Source organism: Calypte anna, chromosome 5A, assembly GCF_003957555.1.
Source record: "Calypte anna isolate BGI_N300 chromosome 5A, bCalAnn1_v1.p, whole genome shotgun sequence".
Lineage (NCBI taxonomy): Eukaryota > Metazoa > Chordata > Aves > Apodiformes > Trochilidae > Calypte > Calypte anna.
The window spans coordinates 32835343-32851928 of NC_044251.1; the positions used below are offsets into that span (position 1 = coordinate 32835343).

Below are 16586 nucleotides of genomic sequence, written 5' to 3' on the forward strand. Positions count from 1 at the left end.
TTTAATACAAGTTTATTTTGAATTTTTATAGACGCTTTAATGTATTTCTGGGTTGCAAATCAGATTTATTCACAAAAAGCAAATAAAAAAAATGAGATACACAGTACAGAACACTTATGTGCATTTCTAGGATGTTTGCACTCCCTGTGGTGAGAGCAAGTGTCCTTGCTTAAGCAAAGAGCAAAGTGCTCTTTGTTTAGAAAGTCCCTTGCTTTCAAATTCTTGTAACATCTTTGTTGTTAAATACACTTTTGCTTCCAGTTTCCTATCCTCTGTACTGGTTTGAATATGAATTAAGTAACAATGAATTTTTGTAACCTTAATTATGGTATATACAGCCTAAAAGATTAACTGAGATCCAGCTTTAGATGCTGGATCACTTATGTTGTGAAATAGGAGTAGTGACAAAAGTGGAGCTCAGGGAGGACTGGAGCAAGCAGTGTCACCCAGCTGGTGACCAGAACCAGCTCGCTGCTGTTACTCTGCAGAAGTGTGAACAGGAGCACATGCCAGCAACAGGAGAGGTGGCAGAAAGAATGGACAGAACTGGCTGTGGTGACTGAGCCTCTTTGTTGAGTGCTTATCTGTCCTGAAAGGTGATTGTCCAAGACTCAGTGGTTTTAAGAGATCTAAAAGTAATATTGTTCTACTGTTACGATTTTTCCCAGGGAAAACTGGAGCTTAAGAAATAGCAAGTGGTGAACTAGGAGTTTAGATTTAGTTTGCTGAACTGAGAACCAGAGTCTTTGACTTGATGGCTGCTTGCTATGCCTTTAGGAACTGAAGGCCCCCACCAGAACTGGCCTATCTGGAATGTTCTGTCCACTTCCTGCATTCTGAGGGATTTATCTTCACTCTTACAGTGTCTTACTGAGGAGGGACCTAAAAATCTCTTCTTGTTGACAGTTTGAAACAGGATTATGGGGACACAATCTGAGTCCTTCTGCTAAAGGTTCCTGAAAAGGAAAAGAAGACATTGCAGATGACCCCCTGTAGTGGTCTGTAAACCATAATAGAAAGCTGCTTGAAAAAGGTGAGCAGCTGAAATGTTTGTGTCATCTCCACTTGTGTTCACCACTGATGCCATACTCGTATGCGTGAGGACGTAGCTCTGTGCAAACAGCAGTTGGATTTGTGTGTGCAGTTTAACAGGCATCATGTCTCCCCACTCTCTTGTTAAATGCAGATCTTTCATTTCAAGAAAAAGGTTTTGGTGTTCTTTTAAGCTTGTTTCTTAATTGCTGTACTTCACGAATGGCTTCTGCTGCAGTAAAAATTTTCTCCGTTCAGAGTATTGTGGAAGAGAATTGGTCACTAAGCTGGCTGCTCTGCTGCTGTGCTGGTTTAGCTCTTCTGGTGTGATCTACTTCATAAAAATATAAAAGCTGAAGCACACCAAACTTACTGTTAAATATTGCATAGTAACTTTTATTTATTGATGTGCTTTCTGGTTGCTTTCTGTGCCAAGATACCTGATACGTCAGTTCCAAAAGTGGAGTCCTGTGGAACCCTGTGCAGTTTATTTTGGTATGAAATCTCCCTTGCCAGCTGACAGTCCACCCCCTGAGTGGTTTCATATCTCTGTGAAACTCTCACCTGCTGCTTGTTCGACATTTGGTACTCCTCAGTTAAATCTTGAATATTCTCCTTCTCATACTCGCCTGTCTCCTGACCAATTATTCATTTTCCATGATGAAATTGTTCTCTGATCGTCTTTAGCTTTTTATTTTGTTTAGAAGTAACTAAATATAGAAGCAGACATTCAGCAGGTTGTGTTCTATGACCTAGAAGTTCAGGTGTGCTCTTTTTGCCAGTTTTCCTTCCAGCATCTCTTTTTAGTGCCTTTTTTCTGAATTTCTTCTGTGGGTCAGAATCAGGCCATGCCTTGTTTTTTCTGGCATTTTAAGGAGAAGCATGTTCTCTGTATTGTTCCTACCAGTCAGTGTGCTTGAAGTTGCTTTTGACTTCAAGGGTTGACAGAATGGTAGAGGTTTTGAATATGATAAAAAAAAAAAAAAGCAGTTGCATTGGGAAAAGATATATTGGTGTATATATATAAACTTAGAAATTGGAGAACGGAAAGTCATTAAAGATTTCTAAACTACAAGTTCTAAATGAAGCTTTTCCAGTCATATAGGAGGAAAAAATCCATAGGTAGCCAAGTTTCACTAGTCTGGATGTTTACAGAGCTTCACTTTTTTATCCTTTCTTGCTCATCTCTGTTTCTTTTACAGCTGCAACAAAGTGTCAGGTCCTAAACTGATGACTGTGCAGCAACAGATGTTCAGCAATGGAAATCATGTATTGGGCAATGTCTAAAGCTAGATTACTTTTTTCAGCTGATTTCTTTTGTCATTGATAGCACTGCTCTTTAACCTCCTTGTCTTCTAGACTGGCATTCTCAGCATCAAATCTTGTTTTTTGTGTGCTGGTTCTAACTTCTTCAATTGCCTCTTCAGAGTCATAATTATCTCATAATGTTTGGTTTTTATGCTTGCTGCTGAACCTTTTAGTTTAGGCTTTTGCTCTTAAAAAAAGATTGAATTTCCTCATTAATGAGAACTGCAAGTTTCTTTAAGTTAGGGATGGATACTGTTACTCCAAGGCATTAGACTCTGCAGGCTTTGAAGAGCAGACAAGAAACAGGCAGACATTGATCCAAAATGTGAACCAGTTCATACTTCTCTTTCAGTTACTGTAGAAACTGGTTTGTTTGGGTTGTGTGTTTAATTTTGGTGGTTTCAAATAAGACCAAATAATTGGATCTATGTCTTGGGTTATGAGGATGGTTTCCTTGGGCCCTCACCTTGTTTGACGAAGGTACAGAGAGGCTTTACTCTGGGGCAGTGGAGTGTGGATAAGGCTTTCAGCACTTCTGCCCTTGCTCAGCTAATGTTAGTAAAGACATAAAATGACATAAAATTACCCTTAATGAGTTGTAGCGATTTGTTCTTTTTGTTTCTAGAAATAACTGTTGGCATCAGAAATGAAAGAAACTTCCTTGTCTGTTTAGTCTCTATGGAAAATTCTGTACCAAAAGTAAAGGTGCAGAAATTATCTAGAGGAAAATGTTTCACTTCAAGTTTTTGTTTTGGGTTTAGCAAAGGAAGATAAGACATACAAAAATTGTCTCCAAGAAAGTTTTTGTATTTGAGATGTGAGGTGTTTCACTCCCTGTGTGGCACTGTGTGGTACATTTACAATTAAGAAATTAACAGGGCCTCATTTCCTCATCCTACTGCTTGAAGCTGAATTGTAACTGCAAGGGTTGAGGCAACTTTAGAGGTGTGGAATAGGTTTATATTTCAAGTGCCAATTAACATAGTGCCCTTCTCTTGTAAATAGCCAGGCATTTCTCTTATGTAAATAGGTTTTTCATCCTCCTTTCTCCTTTCATGTGCTGAGGTTTTTTTGAGACCAGTTGCATTTGACTACAAGATAAGCAAGAAACTTACTGAAAACAGACTTAATCTGGGATATTCTTCCTCTGTTGATTCTGATAATGTTTTGCATGCTGACCTAGAAAAGTCACAGTCCAAAGTAATAAGTACTGTAATTCAGCCTTCATCTGCAAAATTTTCTCAGCTGCTTGTCAGTTGTGCTATGTCCTGGTGAGTTAATCAAGTGGCCCTGTTATGTAGGCCCTGATCTTCTGTCAACTGTGAGTTCTATCACGTCTGTTTCATATGTGGACGTATGATGAAAATGTTGGAAAGTGTGCAGTAAGTAAAAACCTGTTGTTATGTCTAAAGCAGACTTAGAGAAGGGTGACTTACATTTTGTTACTTCATGGAATAGACAGGAGAAGTTGGTAGTGGAGCTGCATAGATTCCAGATCACTTGTATACTGATGGTTGGCTGCTTTTTACTGTGGTATGGGGGCACCACTTGCTATGTTGTGTGTTATACGGTACCAGTGTACCTTCACCACACCCCTCACTGCTTCCTCTAATGGCTTAACTTCAGTATTAAGGACATTTTTCAGAGAGTGAGATGGAAGAATACAAACTCCCTTCTTCTTTGTTCAGAGAATATTGCCCATAATTAACTAGTACTTTGCTTTCGGGAATAGGTTTTAATTCTTTGCCTTCCTAGAGCCTTTAAAAAATATAGACTATTTTACATATTTGCTATGCGTAATATACATAGGTAGATATGAATGCAATATGTTCAAATGATGTGTGGACACACACGTGTTACAAGCACATTCTGTTGTTATGTAGGCTTTCAAAGATGCTGTATTTGTTTTATTTAAGTGGAAAAAGAGGTCTTCCTTTCTCAGGAGGTGTCTTATATTTGCTTCACAGAAACTATCTTAAAGCATGGACACCAGTAAGAAGACAGACCCCCCTTTATCTGTAGAAATGGTACAACAAAGAGCCAATCCTGATCGCAGTCCTTCAGCATCAATTTATGTTCCAGAGCAAGGTGGCTACAAAGAGAAATTTGTAAATGCTGTGGAAGATAAGTACAAATGTGAAAAATGTCGCCTCATCTTATGCAACCCTAAACAGACTGAATGTGGACACAGATTCTGTGAGACCTGCATGAATGCCTTGCTAAGGTATGTTTTTTGCTGTAATAGAATATATTGATACCTTTAAATCTTGTGAACTGCTCAAAAATAGTGTGGATGCCACTGTAGTTTTAGGAGTGCATTAAGCCAATGCCCTATCTCCTTCTGCCTGTTGCTTGCTTGCTTGTTTCTTATCCATATGCTGGTGCAAACATTTGTGTTCTGTTCTGGGTCAGGATGAGGCAATTAGACTTTACATCAGTATTTTGGAATAGTTGTTACAGTGTTTTAATCCCAGGTAGTGATATGTTAGTCAAGAAATTCATTGCTTATGGAGCCTGGATGGAGTAGCTATTTTTTGTGACTGCTAACATGGCTTACATTTGGGTGTAAAATACACTCAGTGAATCATGGCTGTGAGCCTACAGAGGCTCCTTAGAGTGGTAATACCTAACCTTGCTGTGCCTTACAATTGAGTATTGGGACCCTTGGATAAATGTAGCTGCTTTTGCATCTTCTCTTCCCCATAACCCTTCTAATTGTATGTCCTCAGGCTTTATGTTTGTCGATTCCAGTAGGATAAAAAAGGCTGGCTTCTCTTTCACAGAGATGTTTGGGCCAGGGTGCAAAGTGTGTGAATGAATGTTACAGATGTAAAGTGAATGCTGAGAGATGCAATCTTTCACCATTCTAGGTAAAAATTAGAAGTACAATAATTCAAAGAGTATGTAGCATACTCATATTGAAGCATCAATACACATGTATGTCTTTGCTTCTCAGCTTTGATTCGTTGCTACTGTCTGTGTTCAGTAGTCCAGTTTCAAAATTTGGTCTCATGATTGGACACCATTCTGCAGTCCTGGGGTAAATAAGCAGTCAGTACTTTAATTTACTGCTGGGAAAGCAGGGGTGCAGAAGAGGGTGAGCTCATTGGATGTTGTGCACTGACTTTGGATGTGACCTTGGAAGGCTCCAGTGATCTCCTGTTTACTGTTTGCAATCATCCTGACTCCAGGTAGTTCACTTAGAAGTACTGTAATCTCAGGTAGATATAAATCAATACTACATGCAGCATGGCAAAAAGATTGGAGAATATTATATTGCTCTGCTTCATGATGAAGAATAACCTCTGTATTGGACAAACACAGCAATCCATAGCTCACTATTGCATTCCTGTAGGTTTTGTGCTACAGCATGCCAAATGGAAAGTAACAACAAAAAACAGCACCAACTTTTCCTTCAATACACATTTTTAGTGAGGTATAGTTTGTAATTAAGAAATGCAGTTATTTCTGAATCTATGCATTTGGAAGACTCTCACATGGTTAATAATAGTTAGGAAAAAACCCAAACACCTCCTATGCTTGGGTGTGAGCAGATCTTTAACAATCTAAACAGTGACAATCCTGGAATTGCTGGAATCTGGGTAGTTTTCCTTCCCTGCTGTGGGACATGCTTGCATGCCTATTCCAGTGCAGTTAAAATATGAGTAATTAATTTTACCTTCTTGACTTTCCAACTGGTGTGTTCTTGAACAGGACACATGAGTACCACCATCTACCACCTTGCTCTTCTGTTTGAGTTATTTTACCATACTTCAGTGCTCATTGCAAACAAATCCCTTATTAAAATTAAATGCACATCTCCTTTTCTTGAGAAATAAAAACTGTGCTGTAAAACTGGAAGTAAAGTTTACATGGTTTCTGTGTTTGACACAAAAATGTTGCAGTGTTGTTGTGCTTCTGCTGTATACACACACTGATGACATGTTGGCAGGTTCTCCAGGGCTATTTGAGGACATCAGAATTGGGAGTAAGTGTAGATAATGCAGTAAAGATGTCTGCTCACTATGCAGTAGTAGTTTAAAAGAGCAAGTGGGATGCTTGAGTGACTTCAGTAAAAGCAAGGAGATCATGACATTGTATTAAATTCTATATGCCCTTGGTTTCTTTTTTTTTTCCTAAGAAAGGAAAAATGTTTAAGAAAAATATTACAGATACTGAAGCTGCAAGGTAGTTAAGATACTCATAAATATGGGGCAGAGAAATCAATTCAAGGATTATAAGCCAGTGGGATGATTCTAATAACCGTATTGATTGTATGTATAACATAATCAAACTTATTCATCTTTTTACATTGATTTGCATGGCTGCTTGCACTGCAGCTTAGTTTGCCTGCCAATGAGGTGCTTTTTACAAGAATTTACCTAGTTTTACCTAGCATTTTCCATCCAGGGGTTTTGGTGCTTTACAAGGGAGATCAGTATGGCTGTCCTCATTTTAAATGGGGAAAAGGAGCTAAAAAGGAACAAAGGGATTTACACTACAACACCTAGCAGATCAGAGTTGGAAACACCTGTAGGACCACAGGCTTCTTAAAACAACAGTTGTCAACAGTTTGGTTTCTGTCCACACACTGCTCTGCTCCTCAGCCTACCTCTTGTCTAAGAGATCACAGGTTGGGTTATTAGTTTACCAAAACAGCTACAGGGTAGTTGTTCAGATAAAGAAGGCAGGAAGGTTCTGTAACAGTTGCTAAAAGTAGAACAGACTCGAAGGAGATGGACATAAACACTTATTACCCTAGAAGGATGTATAATAGATGTCAAAGTAAAGTTTAATTAGTTGGTATTTGAAAAAGGTAATTGAGGAGATGGTATTTTTCCTGTTTGCATAGACAGATTGAGAAGTGATGAAAATTGTGGATCAGGTGCAAGCTGTAAAATAAGGAATGAATTTTTGCTGCCTTGATGAAAGCCATTGCACAGTGAGCTGGAGACATTGTGGAGATCTTATTTACTTGACAATGCCAGATACTCTCCGCTGAAAACTCAATTTTACATTATTTTAAAGTAATATTTATCTTATTACAATGAACTGTATTCACTTTTAATGATTTTTAAAATATATTGTATAGTCATTGTATATGTATATAATATACTGTATAATCATATTGTATAACTAAATGGCTCAAATGGAAATTTTTGTACTACAGAAATACAGATGAGTTTAAATAGTTTTCTGTTTTCTCTCCAGTTCTTCTAGTCCAAAATGTACAGCGTGTCAAGAAAGCATAGTAAAAGATAAGGTATTGTTAAAACTGTTTCTTATTCAAGAGTATTGAATTCTGTGGTGTGCATAAGATGTGTTATTGCTGTATGGGAATAATTTCATAAGCCTAATAAGCTACCTGCAGAAGGTGATTTTGTTATAAAACTTAAGACATGCATATTATATAGGAAGACAGCCCATTTTTACCACTTAACACATGCTAGGAAAAGCCACGTCATCTTCATTCTTAATGACCCAGCCAGGTGTCACATCTTATTTTCATAGCTGGGTGCTACTGCAACAAATTGCAGTTACCTTCCCATCAACTGGGAGGATGACAAGAAGTATTGTATCTTCAGTAGATACAGAGGTGTGGCAGATGCAGGCAAACTTTGCTTCTGATTTGGCTGCAGAACAGTGTCTACTGCTTCCCTAATTTGTTTTTTCTGTCTTGTTCTATGAACCGAGCTAGAAGCAGAACAGTGTGGAGTTCCAGCAACTTCCATAGACTCAGCATATCTTTATGTGGATAAGCTGTCTCACTGATAACCCTCTTTGATGTTTTTTCACAATAAAACTTTATGTTGCCTTTGAAAGGTTGAGGGTAGAAAAAATGTTACGTGGTTTACGCATGTGTTATGTTAGATTTTTTTTAATGTGCTTAGAAAATTCTTTGTGGCAATAGTCTTCATTGCCTAAATAAATACTTCTAATAGTTAAGCTTTTCAGGAAAAGGTTAGTGGGTACATTAATCTCTCCTTGTCTCAACACAAAGTAGTTCTCTGACCAATCCTCAGTAGTTTTGACATGGGTGTGCTCTTCAGGAGCTCACACCAATAATCATGTCTGCTTTATTTTTCTTTGTTCTTTTGACTCTGGCTTGATAGCTCCCCATATACATAAATATGTACATTTGTTATGAAATCTCAAAGATCCCTGAAATCAGAGGAGGACATGAAGGGCAGTGTGTATTAAATACATGTAAGTGTAACAGGTGCAAGCCAGTAATTTTCATGAAACTGGAAACCACTCTCTTCCCATAAAATTGCTGATGGCTTTTAAACAGTCCTGGCCAAACTGTTCCAAGAATTGCCTTCTTATGTTAATTTCAGTCAGCAAAACTGCATGGAGTAGCACTGTGAATTACTTTGGAAAAAATACTGCAGTACTGGAAATGGATTATTCAGATGAAATTTGTTGATTCAATAAACTTCACATTATGTATCTGAAAAGTCAACAGAAATCAGTGACCTGTGTCAGATGAGACTGGATGAGAATGTAGCATTTCCTTCTTCAGTGGTGCTGGAGATAGATCTCATAGTCACTGAGCAGATCTGGGCATAGTTCTGGGTTGATGCTGTTAAATGTTGGCATGCAGAGTAATTACAGAGTAAAAGTGTAATAGAGAGTTCTGGTTTATGCAAGCCTATTAATGGCAAGCAAATAGAAAAAAAAAAAAAAAATTAAAACCAGTCCTTTTTTGTGCCTTTATCTGTATTTATAGTGAAAGTGAAAGAGTAGTAGAGCATCTGTCCAAAATACTCTTTCACTGGGATGTTTCATAGTAGAGGAATCTCTGATATGCACATTCAAGAAAAAATGGTTAGGATTTTATTTCTGACATATAAAGCTAAAATTAAGTGATACTGCTGTAGTCAGATAGCTACTTTATTTGAACTTGTATATTCTTGAGTGGTTTTAAATTTCTAAAATTAGGTGATTTTTGATTTTTCAGGTATTTAAAGATAATTGTTGCAGGAGAGAACTACTCGCCCTTCAGATATACTGCAGAAATGAAAACAAGGGCTGTAAAGAACAGCTGTCTTTGGGTCAGTTACTGGTAAGTAACTTAATATAGTCATAAGCTTCCTTAGGAATTAAGGAATGGGAAGAAATCAAGCAAATTAAAACCCCAGTCCATTTCTTGACTTTCTTATGCTAGTGGTTAGTCTGATGTATAGAGGTCAGAATAGAGTGAAACTGTTCTGAAACTCAGCTTTTCAATAAGCTATAAGGAATCGTAATAAAAAATTGTGACTGTGTGACACCAAAACTTAGAAATGTAAATGCATGAAGGGGAACAAGGAGTGAGGACTGAAATTGGGAGAAATCTTAATGTGTACTTTACAAATGTGAAAAATTCAAATTCCCTTTTGGTGTGTGTATAGGTTTTTTTTTAACCATTCTTAATCTTCTATAAGTGGTGGTTTATGCATGGAGTTAAACCTTTGGCTTCTTCAGACTTAGAGGAAGAAATTTATAGCTTTTTTCATGAAAGCATAAAATAGCAGTAATCTAGTAATCTAACAATCAGAAGGGATGGCTACACAGCAGTCTGCAGTGAGGTGTGTGGGTACTCAAACTTGCTTTGAATGAGCAACCTCAGTACTTTAACTAGAGCACAATGTATGTTTATTTTAAATACACCTTGAAAAAGAATGCTTACTTTCTGTTTAAATAGCCTGTGTGGATTTTGAACTGTGCTTAGAAGTTTAACAGTAGTTTTTGTACATCTAAAACACAATTAAATTTGCTGTCTGAGTAAATGGAGTGTAAAGTTAGAATGATATTCCTGAGTAAATTTGTTAGGACTTGCTCTTGCAAATAATAGTGCAAAAATAGCTTTGCTTATTTTGATTCTGAAGTTATTTAATGTGGCATATCTCAAAGGACAGAAGACATGCAAAACTTAGTTGGCTTGACTATTTTCTCTTCTTTTAATCTTTCAGATGCATTTGAAAACTGATTGTCAGTTTGAAGAACTTTCATGTCCTCGTGCTGATTGCAAAGAAAAAATACTGAGAAAAGATTTGCCAGACCATATAGAAAAGACTTGTAAATACCGGGAGACAACCTGTAAATACTGTAAAAGCCAAGTCCCAATGATAATGTTGCAGGTGCAGTATTTTCTTGTGTGTAGAACAGTATCCTGAATATTAATGTGGAATAATATTTCCTCGTGGGCTTCTTTTTTTTTTGATGTTCAGATACTGCATTTTAAAAAATCCTACCCATTGCATAATACGTATACTAATTTTTACTATGCCTTTTGGGTTTTTTGCTTAAACTGATACAATAAATGCAAATACCATGATAACAATTAAATGTTGTGCAGGAAAATCAAAAGCGTAGCAATTGACTTGCATATAATCCTCCTCAGGTACTGCTTGAGCTGTTAGGAGAGGAGAGGAGGAGACGGTGTCAAAGCAAATTGTGTCTTTGCAGAACCATCAAACTGACAGGTTTAGGCAGAGGTATTGCTGTTCTTGGCATACAAGGAGCTTTTCTTGTAAGCCACATGCTGTGAGTTACCAGTACAGAGTAGAAGTTCAGAAAGTCATACTTTACACATGGAACTGTAGATTGACTCTGTGTGTGTTATTTCGCATTGAACTGTTTTATGCTGAATCTTTCTTGCTGTTATTCTAACATTTTAAAAAAATGTTTACATAATTTCCATAGTTTGGTAGTCTCAGATTTCAGACCTTTTTAGTCTAGTAAGAGTGATGAGAATTTCATTTTCATTTGTGTTCTTGTGTATTGTGTTGTCTGCTAAGTGAAGTCTCATGATGATAAGCATTCTTTGGTAAGAGATGTTGTTACAAAAAGGCACAGGTAGAACCTCACCAAGTTGTGATTTAGATTGGGCTTTCTCTCCTTTGAGTGTATACTTGCGAGGGCTGATATCTCAATTACCTAGTGCATTACCTAGTATAAGGTGGCTGAGATGTGAAAATACACAGGAAAAAATAAGTTTACACTGTCCTTATTCTAGCACATTCTGACAGAGATGAAACTGTGTTTAGATTATGCACGCTGTTCTTCCAGATTTGCCTTCAGGCTGGGAATTCAAATCAGTGAATATTAAATATGTCTTGTTGTACAAACTGGATTTCCATATCTAAGCCACAAGCTTAGAAACTGCAGACAGTTTCTTTTTATAGGAGCAATGTAGTTACATTTTGGGGAGTTTGAAGTCATCCTTACATTTTGAGGAACATAGAACTCTGTTTTAAAGCTTTGTCTTTTACCAGATCTTGATGAATTTAACGGTAATGAAATCTTTGAACTAGCAGTAGCTTGCAAGATATTTTGAGGCTGAGACAGGTTTTAGTCTACTAGATTTTAATTCAAGTGAAACCTATTGTAGGGATATATGTTGAAGCAAGAATGGTATATGACTGAGGAACAGAAAAGAGTGTCAATAAAGTCCTTGTTGCCCAGAATCAAGTTGTTGAATTCTGAGTTTCTTAAATGGGAATAGAATTGGCTTATCCAGAGAGCCAAAAAAGTTTAAAATGTAGTTGAGATGCCAGTATTTTGATTGTATTAAAGTCAGTACTACTATTCACCTGCCTTTAAAAGTGCTAAACAAATCTGCATTTGTAAGTCAGAAGATTCCCAAGCATTGTTAAGTGTTCCCATGTTATCTTTGGCTTATATGTTGTTTCGGTACATAGCAAAAGAATATTTTTACTTCCATACTGCTCTAAGTGTTCAGAAAACTCCACAATTAGAAGATTAGGAATTGGCTGCTATTTTTTATTTGTTTCCTAGGTTTTTTAGAAGTTCAGTGATTATAATAATGGAGGTGCTTTTAATTGTTGTGTCCTGATTAAATGTTACCTTGTGAGACTGTATGTTTGAATGAAAGGTTCCTTTTGACTTCTCACTTGAGTTTTGTCACCCAGAGCTCAAGTCTCTCTCTAGCTTCTGTATCCTAAAATTTTCTCCAATGTAATTATGACTGAAGCAGGCTGAAAATGGAGCTAGAGGGAGCATACCAAGAAAAAAGGTATGCAAATGGAAACAAAAATAGTTTTAGTGGAGTAGGTATGGTTCATGTCTTCATAGAATCCCATGACCAGTGGAGTAGGAAATCCCTGTGATTGAAGGCAGTCTTTTTACAATGTTAGTACACTTTTTTTTTTTTTTTTTTTTTTAAGATTGCACTTGTTTTGCTTGCACTTTAACTAGCTGAGTTAACTTCTTAGTTTCTTTGTGCCTTCCATCCTGTGACTCCTGGCAAATAAAGATGGTGCATTGTTAAAACAGGAAATAGAAGCTTGAAATGCTTCTGAATTACTACATTTTTTGGCAGATAGTCCCCAAAACTGCTTGGAAGAGTTTCTGCTATGAAGTTAGTATTTGGTGGTAGTAGTCTGATACATATGTGGAAGGACAGCATTACTTAAGGCTCTTCACTACCACCTGTACCCAAAGAGACTGTCCCAGCCAGACTCTACCAAGTCAATCTGGACTCAGTAGCCTGAAAGACTTCTGAGCTGACTGGGTCAGCCACTAAGGCAGGAGACATTGTCACCTTCCTCCCTTGCTGCTGCTCAGGAACCAGACATGTTCCCAGCATGGCACTGGCTTCTCTGGGGAGCCCTATTCATGTCCTGCCTTCCTCTCATCAGTACCAGGTGTGCCCTGCATGTGGTGTTACCCATGTTACATGCTGCATTTGGATATTGGGTTTGTGTGCTGGACTGTGTGAATTTAGTTGGTCAGTAAGAAGAAGATTCTGCTACTGGAATGGCATTAGTCTGGTATGTCCTGAAGTCATTGGAAAGGCTCCCCTTGGTTTCAGCCGGTGGGCCCTGGAATGAGGAGCAAGAAGGAGAACTGGAGAGGGGTTTGAAGAGTTGCATATTGCCTGAACTGAAAAGGTCACAGCCTTTGACAGGTAGTTTGATTAGGTTAGAGGAGAAAGTGAGTTAAAATTAGAGAACCAGTATTAGAAAGGAGCAAGAATTTTCTAGTTTTGTAGTTGATAAACCATTGAAGAATTTTCTAGGGCAGTAGAGTCCCAGAGGTGTGCAGTATTGTGTGAGATCCCACTTCAACCTGATTACAGGTATGTTAAGAATAAGGGGAGATCCAGGTCCAGGTCTTGAGTTGCAGCAGAAATGGTCCTGTGAGCCATCACCTTTCAGAAGAGAACCATCTTCTCCCAGAGGTTACTCAGGGGTTAGCATGGGTCCTGCTTCGAAGTCCATGTCTTGGTGGGGAGGGACTGAAGCTCACTCTTCATCCCCATGTTTTGGCAGGCTGTCCCATCTCTCTGGTTAAGGATCAGCTTAGGTTTCTTTGCTTTCATTCACTGTGACTGCCGCTTCCTAAATGTGCTAAATTTAAGTGAACTAATGAGATAGCTGGTGCAAGGTAGGTTTACAGTTCCAAATATTTGCAGTTTTATGGCAGTGTTCTTAACCAAGGCCTTTCACATCTTAGGGTTTGAGTTTCCTTCAGGTCTTGATTTATTTTAAAAAAAAAAAGTTATTGCTGGGCAAAAAGGACATGTTGTTTGTTCTTCCTTTTCTAACAGGCATATGCCTTTAGACCTTTGTTTCCTTTGCTTTTTTTATATACCAAAACCTAGAAAAAATTGTTTTGAGTTGAATGGGACATGTCACTTGACACAATACATCATCTTTTTCTCAGGTTTTTAATTTTGTTGAGAAAAACTGAGGAAAAACGTAAATTTTATAATCTTGGGCCTGATTTTCTTCCCTCCCTACAGAGATATGGTTTGACAGCTCTACTGAAGTGTATGTCATCATCTAGGTTCAGATGAAAATGCCTGCTTAGAAATATGATAAAATTTCAACATCTTGTTTAACTTTGGGTGTATAACAGCGAATGTGGTATCAGATGTTTGGGAATCAAAATGGAAAAGAATTGGAAGGAGAATATCCATACAGAGTAAAAAGTGATTTTCTGAGAGTGGCCAGTGGTCATTTCTGGAGAGCTTCCCCATGCACTGGATACCCTTACTGAAAAGGACATCTCCAGTGGTTCTACTCTCTCTTAAAAGATGTCCAATTTTGCGAGTAATTCTTAGAAAAGAAAACTTGACTTTTATTGTTCTTTCATTGCTCTAAGTAAAAGGTGTAAAGTGGGAAGGAAATAGATTTACTCTGTATGGGAAAACACAAGAAAACCCATATTTTTGTTTCAGGGTATTAATACATCTTCTGAAACCATAAACTGGTGTTTGAACAATTGCAGTTCTGTATCTGAGCACAGTGGAGATGAACACTGAAAAATATCTTATGTGGGTTTCTTAAATGTTGTAGGATGTTTTTCTTTGCTGATAAGTCCTCTGTAATTTCAGAGTTAAGATTTGATTTGTGGTTTGTTTGCTTTTTCCTCTGTAGAAACATGAAGATACAGACTGCCCGTGTGTCATGGTTTCATGTCCTCATAAATGTAGTGTTAAAACACTCATGAGGAGCGAGGTAAGAAGTCATGTCCTGTGCTGTGTTGAAAAATTAAAAAAATTTTTAGTAAGATCTCGCAAGAATTTTGCCAGAAGCCATTTCCTTATTAGAATGTGAGATCTAAAGAAAAGCTTTTTCTACCACACAGTTAAGTGTGATAACACGCAAATATTTTTCATTATTTCTTGAAAAACTATTTTAAAGTAAATAATTTCTTAGTTTTGTGTCATTATATACTTGGCATGCCCAAGATTAGTGCATGTCTTTCCTGCTTCGGTTTTACTATCTCTCCCTTCCCATATTTGAAGTGTTTGTTGAGCACAGCAGAGCAGCATCTTGGGGTAGTTAGCTTATATTAATACAAAAAGAATAAAATACAGTGCACATTGACAAGAGTTAGTAAAGACTAGAAAAATCATAAATGTGTAGACTCATTCAATGGAAGAACTTGGTTTATTGTTAAATACGATAAATTTCAGAAAAAATAATAACTGACTTAAAGAATTAGTGTAAGATACGGGGCAATATTGGTACATTACAATGGCCAGATGCAACAGTGCCTAAAAATTTCTCTTAATGTATAGAAACTTGCAGTAATAGGTAGGCCAGATTTAAAAAAAAAACAGAAATCTGTTCAAACAAGAAAGGTTTATGTTCTTGTACGCTAGAAGATATAAGTAGCATCGGTTAAAGTCGATGTGTGTTATTTTTTCTAAAACTAGAACTACCTCACCAAGGGTGGGGAAGATCTTGTTTAAGTCTTCAGTGCTCTGTAAGCCTTGCTTAAGGAAAGTGAAGTTTCTGATCTGAGGATAAGCTTTTCTCTTTTCACTGGTACTTCCTGAGCTGAAGTCACAGGATTTTTCAGTTGCACATCTAAATTATTAATCATGTCATAGTGCACAGGGCACATAATGCACCTGCCAAACATAGGGGCAGATTTTTACCCCAGGATAATTAAATATAAAATGTATGATAGATACTGTACCTTTTAAGAGAAATTGAGCTCCTAAGAAAAAAGAGCTGGCTTAGTGTATGTATTTTATAAGTGCTTATTAAGAGTTCTGGGTCTGGAGCGTTTAGGCATATTCTTAAATCTTGGCCTCAGCAGTTACTTTGAGAGGAAGTCTGTCTGAGTTCTAATAACAGCTGACCCTTTGAAACCTGGGTCATTAGTCTTAAAGTCAGAATTGGGTTCTGAAGCCAGTGGTAGAAACAGAACTTTATAGTCATCTTGCCCTGCATCATCTGTTGCTGTATGTTTAATTTCTTCTGATACTGTGATAATGTATATATTTCTTAGCTGCATGGTTAGGGTCAATGACTAATGCAGAAAATGGGAAAATGCCTGCCTAACAGTTTGAGAAAATTCTGTAGTGTACAACAAGTTAATATTTTATTGTAGGATGAAAGGAAATTTTTCATATTTAATCCGTAACTCTTTGGCAGACTTCTAGTTTTGAGAAGTTGGAAGTTTGGCATTCCTGTAAAGCCTGTTATACCATGTGTCTCTTTCTTACTTGGTCCCACTTTTTTCTGAACCATGTATCTTTTGAAACTATACTGTGAATTTCTGCAGACAGTGTTTAGAACACAGTAGGTGTATAACAGAGATGAGTGACTGCTTGCATCTCAGGATCAGATTTTAAAGACAGTCCTGCCTGCTGCAGAGTGCCACGGTCAAAGCAGAATGGGTTCACCACCTCTTTCCATGGAGGTGGATGAGCTGAGTCATGTGAAGGTTATGGTGCGGGAATTTCAAATGAGATTTTGAAATCCAGAAGTGTGCCAGCT

The 16586-nt window shown here is 37.4% G+C and overlaps 1 protein-coding gene across 1 annotated transcript in view; it reads left to right on the forward strand.

The window, feature by feature from the left end:
• Positions 1-16586, forward strand: part of TRAF3 (TNF receptor associated factor 3) — a 62202-nt gene that overhangs the window by 30303 nt on the left and 15313 nt on the right. The window contains exons 4-8 of the mRNA XM_030452039.1: positions 4308-4564; positions 7552-7603; positions 9302-9406; positions 10296-10463; positions 14730-14810. Of these exons, the coding sequence (XP_030307899.1) occupies positions 4323-4564; positions 7552-7603; positions 9302-9406; positions 10296-10463; positions 14730-14810 (648 nt within the window). The 5' untranslated portion in view covers positions 4308-4322. The remainder of the gene's footprint in view (positions 1-4307; positions 4565-7551; positions 7604-9301; positions 9407-10295; positions 10464-14729; positions 14811-16586) is intronic.